Source organism: Mytilus trossulus, chromosome 8 (genome assembly GCF_036588685.1).
Source record: "Mytilus trossulus isolate FHL-02 chromosome 8, PNRI_Mtr1.1.1.hap1, whole genome shotgun sequence".
Taxonomy (NCBI): Eukaryota; Metazoa; Mollusca; class Bivalvia; order Mytilida; family Mytilidae; genus Mytilus; species Mytilus trossulus.
This window is the reverse complement of record NC_086380.1, coordinates 13,159,674-13,170,244: the sequence shown is the minus strand read 5'-3', so window position 1 is coordinate 13,170,244 and position 10,571 is coordinate 13,159,674. Positions and strand designations below refer to the sequence as shown.

General features: G+C 40.7%; 1 protein-coding gene across 1 annotated transcript; it reads right to left on the bottom strand.

Moving 5' to 3' along the window:
* Positions 1 to 8,055: 8,055 nt before the first annotated feature.
* On the bottom strand, positions 8,056 to 9,009 carry LOC134727356 (uncharacterized). Its single transcript, XM_063591733.1, has one exon. The coding sequence runs from the start codon at positions 9,007 to 9,009 to the stop codon at positions 8,056 to 8,058; it is 954 nt and encodes a 317-aa protein (XP_063447803.1).
* Between the last annotated feature and the right edge of the window lie 1,562 nt (positions 9,010 to 10,571).

Genomic DNA, 10,571 nt, shown 5'->3' with positions numbered 1-10,571 from the left:
CTAATGTTTCACCATTTTTTTTCCTACGAGATAATTTCAAATTTTAGAAATGGATTCAATAGTTATTGTTAAGCAAATCTGCATATTTTTTATGACGACATGGACTACCACGTTTCAATTGAATAGGAAAGCCATCTCAAGTTTTTTGTGTATGTTACTGGCATTAGTTTAATTCACTCTATGTATTGTCAATGTTCTGTCTTTTCCTAACGTAATATATAGATATAAATAAGAATGGAAACCGGGAATGTGTCAAAGCTACCCGACCAAAGAGTAAACAGCCAAGGTCTTCAATGGGTGCTTATAACAGATAGTAAATTCCACATCCATAGGCGGACTTTAACTGGCCCCAACACACTTATGTTCGCTAGTCAAGCAAAAACGGATGTAAACCTAAACTCTTCCCAACCTCCCTACTCCTCTAATGTTATTGCTTTACATTTATGATCCAACATTTTGTCGATACCTGTATTTGTTGATGACGTCTTTCCATTAATAAATAGGATGTGTAGTGATTGAAATTTTAGTCTTAGACATATATTTGTATTATGTATTTGTTGAGCAAATAAAAATAAGGAGATGTGGTACGATTGCCAAATCCATTACAGGGGTTGTAAACAAGTAAACCTATTGGTGACCTTCTGTTGTTGACTGTTCTATGGTCGGGTTGTTGTCTCTTTGACACATTCCCCATTTCATTTCTCAATATTATAGACATCTATACAGCCTTCAACAAACAAAAAACCTAGTACCGTATAGGCAGTATTAAGCTTATTGTCAGTAATAACGAGTATTCTCATATGTATACTGTAAGTCTTAATTTATTTGTTAGTTGTTAGTTCTGTGTTTTGTGTTGATCTGATGAGTTAAGCATTATTCGTAGTTTTTTTTTATGTTTTGGCTGCTACAGTACTGTCCAAGGAAATACAAGGGTTGGGTGCCCACACAAATCTTTAATCGTACCTGTATGTGACTGTCCCAAGTCAGAGATCTTGTTTTTCAGTGGTTTTAATTTTTTTGTTTATCATCTTTGTTGTTTTAACATAAACTTGACCGTTAATCGTCTGTTTTGAATTGTTTTACATTTCTAATTTCGGTGACTTTAAATCTTTCTATGCGGTATGTTTATTGTCTTAAAAAGTCCAACCACTAACTTCTACATCATGTGATCTCTGGTTGAAAGATGTCACTGGCAAACATACATAAATATTCTACTTCTGTGTATCAATATATGTCGTTAACTGGACAAAGGTATACATGAACGGGTTGATTACAGGTACAAAATAAAGAAATATGGTAATTACATGATATTAGGTATATCACTTAATACGTGTTTGCCGATATATATACATGAATTTTCTAAATAGTTGAATTTGTTCAATAAAAGAATAATGTCATACTTAGATTGCAGTCGGAGATTTTATTGTCTTTGCAAACTCACAATGGTATCATATCTTGCATGGATCATGGTATTTTTGTGTAAATCAGACCAGTTTTGTGTTAAAGAAAAAATTGCCTACGATCAAATATGCTTTTTTCTAAGGTTTAACTAAAATGTTCAACCAAAAGTTATTTTAATGCACAAACACAAACCATTTAATAAGTTGATGATAAACTATACAAATAAATAGATGTATGCATGCCAATTAACAACTATCTGACTATGCGGTATGGGTTTTGCTCATTGTTGAATGCCTTACGATGACCTATAGTTTTTAATGTCTGTGTCATTTGGTCTCTGGTGAAGAGGTGTCTATATAGCTAATTAGCAAGCATACCACATCTTCTTTTTTATAGCTAGGAGCAAACCAATCTAGTTATACTTACGTTTTGTGTTAACATCTCAAAGTAAAAATCTCGTATATGTATGATGACAACATCAATTAGTTTCAATATTGAAAAGGAGTTTTCTGTATTCAATCTTAAAATGCATAAGCATTGATAAAAGCAAATTCAAGTAATCGTGCAAAATGTTGACAGACAAAGAAACGTACTGACAACAGCCGGACTATATATATACCCTTATACGTATATATGTATGACGAAGTCTTTCTATGGGGTAATTAACCAAGATCAAGGACACCAATAGGATGCTTCTTACCTGTTGATTTGTATTTAAGAGACAATTTGTGTCGATCCTCAGGTCTGATGTTAACATAACTAAATTCTCACTATTTGCATGACTATGTGAAATAGTAATAAAAAAGTATATTATTTTACAGAGAAGGGATCACCTTGTGTAGTAAGAAAATACAGCGTGAAGAACTATAAACAGGATTGATCAGACTTTTAACCTAAAATTTACTATCTGGTATTGCATGTATGATATTGTGGTTTTTAAAGGAAAACGAAAGAAGATTTGTTTTCGGAAAACACATTACACAACTAATATATCCCTCAACAGACTCATAACATGGCAGGTAAATAATTAGTTTTGAAGGTTTATATCTTTTACAAGTAGCTTGGGAAAGGTTTTAATGTATGATAACATTATCACATATACGATAGAGATATGCAAACAAAACATGCAAAATGTGGAACAAAATAAGAATACCATGGACAAAAAAGAAAGATTACAAATAAACAGGATGCCTATAAACCACAACATAGAATTAAAAAAATGAGTAGGCCCCACGAAAATATGAGTACACTGCACATAAGATTTAATTTTGCTTAATTTATCTTTATCTGTAAACATGGTAAAGTGGCATCTTCTTTGTATAACAAGACAAAAAGTACAACACATTATACAGTGTAGGTAAATAAAGTTACATATGTACAGACAGTGGAATACGATTTAAATTGTCATGTTAATGAAACATCACATGGCGTAGGGCACAGAATATCAGATAGTCAATACAGAAATTTATCGTACCTTCTATACATTTCTAGGAATGTGATTGGTTGAAAGCGCCCTCGTGGAGACCGTTTATATTTGATATTAGTTTAGTAGGGATGCGGGGCTTATCTCATACACGGTAAGAAGTGGAGTTACGTCCCTTTATATTCCATATAAGGTAGTAGGGATTCGGGGCTTGTTTCATACACGGTTAGTAGTGGTGTTACGTCCCTTTATAAAAACAAAACGGTACTGAGAAAAAAAATCGTAAAGGTTTCAACAGACGTAGAAATTGATGATTAAGATTGGAGACCGTGTATATTTGATATTAGGTTAGTAGGGAGACGGGGCTTATTTCATACACGGTTAGTAGTGGTGTTACGTCCCTTTATAAAAACAAAACGGTACTGAGAAAAAAATCGTAAAGGTTTCAACAGACGAAGAAATTGATGATAAAGATTGAAAAAAAATCACATAAAACACTTAACCCTGACAAGTTGTTATTGTTGGTATCTGTTTTGTACACTAGTAACCCGAATTTAGCTTGAACGGACAAAAACGTGTTAACGCTATTTAAATGAGATTAATTGTTATTTGATAAAGATTGAAAAAAATTAAAAAATATTTTTAATTCATTTCAATTCATTTCAATTCATTTTAACGCCAGTCAAATAGATTTCTTTGCGGTGAATCAATTGAAATCAAGTTGCTGGTAATGTACGTCAAACTATTAGGCCACGCCCCCCTTAAACTATTTCAAACAGGCATCAATTCGTTTTAAACATCGTTGAGACCCGAGCTTTGTACAGGTAAATCACTCAAGCAAGACAAACTTTATTTATTTATCGGGTTTTTGTCATCAAATTTTATCGAATTCAGTTAAATGTGTGTATTCTCAGTAAAGTCGCATGCTTCACAATTTTTAACAAATGAATGAACAATACATGTGACATTTAAGAAATTTTAATAAAAACATTAAAATATTGATGCATGGTTTAAGAAATGTGAATCTGTTAAAAATAAAATAGTAAACTTGCAAACTTTCAATCCATTTGTTCTCATCGAGGTCCGCGTTCATGTTTCAATGCGATACGTAACATGAAAGTCCAATATGTTACAAATGTATAGACTCTACGATGTCCGAGTTCTACCCGAAATAAATAATTGATAGCACTTATAAGACATAATGTTGGAATATTTGTCTTTTGTTGAAGTCGACACGTCTCCCTTTAGATGGCTTTCGGTTATTTCCGTAGTTCGGTTGCTGTCTCATTGGCGAATATCTTACATCTCCTTTTTTTCGTGCATCACTTATTTATCATGTGCACTGATGGCTGAAACAAATCTGATCATATACATCTGATAGCACTGCCTGTCACGTTTCTTTTGCCTCAAATAGAGCGGTTTGATTTGGATTTGAATGGGTTTTACTAAACGTCTAGTGGCAAATATTTCACCCATAATACAGCCATTATGTCAGTGGCACATCTGACGAAAATTCAAACCACAGATTACAAAATGAGTTTATTAACGAATGATATGCTGCTTTTTTTATACTCTAATATCAGTTACCCATTTGTGAACGTAATGGACGTATGATGAATGAAGTTCCATGTTTTATCTTTTATATAAAATTTAAAAGGTTAAACCGGGTTGAATTATTACATTTACAAAAAAACATCATTTTATTTTTTAAATAAATTCAACAACAATATAAGTATATTTTAAAAATTTAATTGACAGTTTATATTGACCATTATATACATATAAAGACCGATGTCGATAACTCCATTTATCTTTTTTATCTTTATTTTTTTAGCACGAAATTAATACTGGAGTTAATCATATCATAGAAAAAATATCAAACAACGTTAGTTAAGACACGATTGATAAAATCTAATGGTTTATATTTCAGTTTCGAATAAGATTTTTTTAGGCACCAGTGTTACTACTCATTTTGATAAACAGTGACTGAGACGCTTACTTGCAATTCGGAATTGACGAAATAACGTAGCGAAATGACCGTACTTATAGATTATACTTTTGTTTTCCATTTTAATTGTATTGTCATTTTAGGGACCGTTATAGCTGCTGATCAATGAGGACCAAAGCTCCGTGTTGAGGCCGTACTTTTGACCTCTAATTAAATTATACCATGTGACTTGACGGAGAGTTGTTTCATTGGCACACATACCACATCTTCTTATTTATATTAAACGGGAGCAGTTTATTACATTTTTATTTAGATAAAAAAAATATATAAAAATTCAGTGAATCAAATGAATTTGTAGCATATTGTTACATTCAAAAGTATTTAATTTTGATTGATAGTATACATTATTTGTATTGCATTCAATTTGGTCCACAAAAAATGCCCAGTGTCAAATATTGCACATCGATGACCACTTAGATTAGTTACTTTAATTAAACTCATTTCCTTGGCTGGAAGTACACGCTTGTATTTTGTCCTTTAAAGTTAGTCTGTCGGTTTAATCATGGAAGTAATATTAAATATCAATGATTCACAGTTTAAGGAGAATTCTTCGTCATTTGCAAATAGATATGAAAATTTGCTTACGACTAAATTCAGGCCGAAAGAAATATGTTTTGTTTTATTTCAGATTACGATTGAATTCAGGCCGAGAGAAATATGTTTTGTTTTATTTCATATTATTTAGTACATATACAAAAATATTCTTAGTATTTTACAATTTACAAATAAAATTTGATAGTGCTTTTTATGCACATGGTAGATGAAACCTGTATGATCTAATTTTTTCAGAGGTCTGTGAAATATTGAAAATAGTACGGTCCGGAAAACACAAGTCGCTATATAAAATGCTTGTAAAATTCCGTTACATGTGTTACGCTCATATTTAAATACCTTCCTATATTAAAGAAAGTGAAAAAAAACAGTTTTTGAAATTCACCTAAAAAAGATTAAACGAATAGTTTTACTTATTTTTCAAATATTGAATACACAAATAAATCTCTAATTTATCCACGCTTGAAATTTGTTTTTACTGACAGGAGTCTGCTGGTATTCGATTGGACCACAGAATCAATGTAGGCGTAACAGCCTATCATATTTATCCAATCAGCTGTCTTGTATGCGATGACATCCGGTCCACTTAGTTTAGTTTTCCTTGTAATGAATTATAAATTGATTGCAATAAAAATTATTCAATACACTATAAAGCAAACAATGTCTAGCCCAAAAATGACTTACACGACGCTATACTATACATATTGTAAGTTTCTCTAAACTTACCGTGGTTACTTGCAAGTACAACTACGACGGTTATCTCTGATATTCTCTGGGTCGGCTAGATCAGCACTTGTAGGTTATTCTGGCTCTAGTTATCGACTGCCGGCAGATCCGAAACGAGGCTCTCTCGTCTTCCGGATCTGCCTCCAATGTGGAGCACCACCAATGACCCTGAGGTACTACACTCCCCCCAACTTTGTACAAAAGGAGTAACCCCCGGGTAAAAAACAAAAGATCATGCTAGGGAAATCAGTAGGGAATATACCAAAAAACAGGATCAGAAACACAGTAGACCCGCCCCCACCCATGCCCTATGGAGACTGAACTACAGTTGGTCACCCCCCATTCCCCTCACCCTCGGGATCCCCATGACACACACACCCCAGGATTACGCATATATACATCCTTCCCTTTTGGCCAACGGGCCCTCAAATTCATTACTAAGAGCCAACTGGCTATAACTATGGTTAATTTAGGAGCCAACGGGCTGTAAATTTCATTTACTGGAAGCCAACTGGCTATAACTAATTTATCTAACAATTGTAACTGGCCAACGGGCCTTTCTGTTGCTATGTACATGTTGGGAGTTGCCCACCTACGGGTTAACTCCGTACAGACGGCTACCATTGAAGTGGGCCACCCGTACAATTTCCCTCGGTGAGTCTGCCCTCACTGTCCCCACCACCTTTGCCACCTCATAAAGGTAATGAGGGTGGCCATGCCGTGCATTTGGTGGGGGGAAGTAAGGGGCATCACTCTCCAAAAGAATCCTGTATGGGGGCACCGACCTCAAGGCCTCCTTCTGCTCAGAGTTAAAGGACCTGACACCCATACCAAACCCGAAATAAGCGTTGCGGTATGAGTCTATTAACCGGATTAACTACCACACTCTTCAGAACCTCTAAGACCTCGCGATGGGCTCGGGCGTGAACCCTATCCAGTCTGCCACCCCGAATGTGCAAGACCACAGGCTGGTCAAAGCGGCAGGACTGGAGTGCCCATCGCAAGGTCGATATCTGCCGGGCGTGTAGTTTCTCCTCCACAGTGTAATCCACTCCCACCTCTCCAAGGGCGGACACACTTGGGTGCGACACCAGTTGGTGGAACCGGTGCTGAACGGCGTCCTCAAACTGCCCAGCACTCTTTGGGTGGATTCCAACTGCTCCAACCCACCCTGGCTCCAGCCTCAAAGGCACACTGGGCCAAGTCTTCGGGTCGCAGAAAACTGCAACCCCTCCAGCCAGCTTGACTGGATCCACAGGGACAGGGTCCAACCGCACCCTTAGGAAATCACCCAGAGATGTCCGAGGAGGCAGCCCCATCTTGGTCAGGGACCTATCCAGATGCATATGGCTGTCAAATGCCTCCGGAAGATCCCTGCACAATTGAGACTCCACTCTCCTACTCCCTGAGGGATTCCCCGGGTACTTTGATCCCTGTGCCCCCACAGATGAGGATGAGCCTCTTGACCCTAGACTCGGAAGTGACCTGCTGGGACCAGGACGTGGAAGAGACATGAGGGAGGGTACAGGCCGGATGGGGAGGGACATGAGGGAGGGAATGGACCTGGGAGAGGGCCCCGTGGAACTGAACGCCCCAACCTGCCCCATGGGCCTGGGAGTCCCCTGTGTGCAAACCGGAGCCCCCAGCCTGCTAAAAACTCCTGCCTTGGCTGGTGGACTCCCCTGCTCACTAGAGGAGCTCGCCTGGGACGGCTCACTGGAGCTTAGGTTAACCTTCCCCAGAAAGGCCTGACGCTGATGTTCCTGTAGTAAAGCCATCAACTCCACCTGCGCCCTCCAATGCATAAGGACTGCAGGTGAGTTTATTGGCGACAGCGTAAAGGTTCGCGGAACCTCCCACCGCGCCAATTGGCACACTGCTGCCATGGCTCCCCACTCAGCGGTCAAGTCCTCTGGAGTCAGCCCCACAGTCTCCAGCTGGCTTATCACCCAATGGATGGGGTCCCCAACAGCAGCCCCCCCAGGGCCCTGAAGAGTGTGCTCAGCGATGTGAGACGCACCCGGGCTAACCCTGGGTCGGAGACTACCAGGTCACGGAACACCTCGGCCACGTGCTCCGCGAGAATGTGCCCTTCCAAGCCTGGTCCCCGGGTTTCACAGCCAGAAACTGGACAAGACAGTCCAGTACCAACTGCTTCACCCTGAACTCCATAGTGAGGTGTTGCCACCTCACCGGAAGCTGGGGAGCCAGACTGGCCCCGACACACCTCCTGACCCTGAGCCACCCCCTGAGGTGAGGTTGTCAGGAGAGGTGAGGTTGCTGCCGTGGCCTTCTTCTTGGCAGCTCTGCTCTTCTTGTTGCTCCTCGACTTCCTCTTCTTCTTGGTTTTCTTCACCTCCCCCCCACATACCTCTAAGGCAGCCCCTGGGCTCCCCTGGACCTCAGGGTCCAGCTGCCTCAGCTCCTCCTCCGACACACACACTACCAGTTCCTCCGTCACCTCTGTGACGGAGGCCTGCTCTGGAGAAGGTGGCTGGCTTCCATCCCCTGTTTTGTCAATACTGTTCTGGTTATTCATCTGAAATAGATTTACCTTAGAGTGCAGGGAGATCCTGGACACGTGCACCCCTGTGGAGACCGAACATCCAGGACACTGATAGGCGTCCATTCTGTCCGCCTCCTCAGGAGTGATGTCCACGCATCGTCCATGGAACCATTCCCTGCACTCGTCACATCTAATCATGAGACCCCCATCATCTGGTCCCCGGCATGAGCAATAAATGTTTTTTCCCCTTTTTCCCTTGGGTTCCAACTCCTCTATTTCCTTCCAATTTCTACTTAAAACTTGGGCTTGTAGTTTTTTACACCAATTGGGGACCTCCCTATCTTTACACAACTTAATCCGGTCATGATGGGCCACCACCATTGCTGTTTTCATTTTGACTCTGTAAAGATATGGAGTGAGACTTTCCACCACCACCCCAGGGCCCTTCCAAGATGGTGTCAGTTTCCGACATTTTCCCTTGATGGTGGCCGTGTCCAATTGGTACACTAGATCCCCCACCTTAAACCTTTTGACTACCACCTTGAGATCGTAATCCCTTTTGAGGCGTTCTTGTGCCGTTTTTAGATTGGCCCTGGCCAGCTCGTGTGCCCCTTGGATGGCCTCCTCTAAGTCTGAAACATATTTTTCCCTATCCTGAATTTACTCCCCCTGTGGCCCCCTGAACATCAACTCAGCAGGTTGATTGACTTCTCTGCCCAACATGAGATGATTAGGAGTAAACCCGGTGCTTCTACTGACTGAAGCACGGAACGCACCAGCTAATTGCGGTAGGAATAGATCCCAGGACTTTTGATTTTTTCCCACAAAGCACCGCACTGAAGCCATCAGCGTTCGATTGCAACGCTCTACTTGACCATTGGAGGAGGGGCGGTATGGGGTGGTTCTACTCTTGTGTATTTGAAGCAGGTCACACATGGCTTTAAACAGATGGGATTCAAAGTTCCTCCCCTGATCAGTGAATACCTGAAAGGGACTCCCGAAACGGGAGAAGAACTCATTCACTGCCGTACGGGCTGTTAGTTCTGCGCCCTGGGCGGGGAGAGGGACACATTCCACCCATTTGGTAAACTGATCGATCATCATGAGGATATGTTCATTTCCTCGTTCTGTTTTTGGGAGGGGCCCCACAAAATCTAGATGAACCCTTTCCATTGGTGCCCCGGCGTGATGTTACAACATAGGGTGACGGTTTGGGCGAGTAGCCTTTTTGTTTTGGCTACTTAAAGCACAACTTGCTACATACTGTTCAATCTCTTTCTTCATCCCTCTCCAATAATACCTTGGCTTGATCCTTTGGTAGGTTCGGTCCCCCCCTTGGTGGCCCGCTGCAGGAATATCGTGACACAACTCCATGAGTTCCTTCCTTGATACTTGGGGAATGACCACCCTATCTGCCTCTCCTTTCACCCCCTTCCTGTACAGTACACCATCCCCACTAAGGACAAATAATTCCCGATTTAACCAGTAGTACTTGGGGGCGGGACCGCTAAGGAAGACTTCCTCCTCAGAGGGTTCCCCTTTTGTTTTCCTCCATTGGACCACCCATTTTAAGTCTGGGTCCTTACTTTGGTTTTCTTTTAACTCTTCCTGACTGTAGCTCAAGTTAACCCCTAGGTCCCCTCCTACTTCCTGCACCCAGATGTCACCCTCCCCCTCTGACCATATGGCTAATTCGTCCCCCCTCTTTGACACAGACACCCGGGATATTTGCACCACTGGTTCTCGTGTGTCTTTGGGTTGTGTACTACCATAGGGTCTATTTGCCAAGGGTATGGTGTCATCAACATTTTCTGTGAACTGTCCCCAATTTTGTTGAGCTCGGGCACAGTAGGTACATCCCCCACAGGGCAAATTTGCTAGAACCTTGTCTACTTGAAACTCGGGACACGGTCCATATTGAGGCAATCGAGACAAAGCGTCTGCATTAGGATGTT

Bases quoted from the DNA above. Each gene is read 5' to 3' on its own strand.
- LOC134727356 (XM_063591733.1), bottom strand. From the start codon at position 9,009: ATGAAAACAGCAATGGTGGTGGCCCATCATGACCGGATTAAGTTGTGT.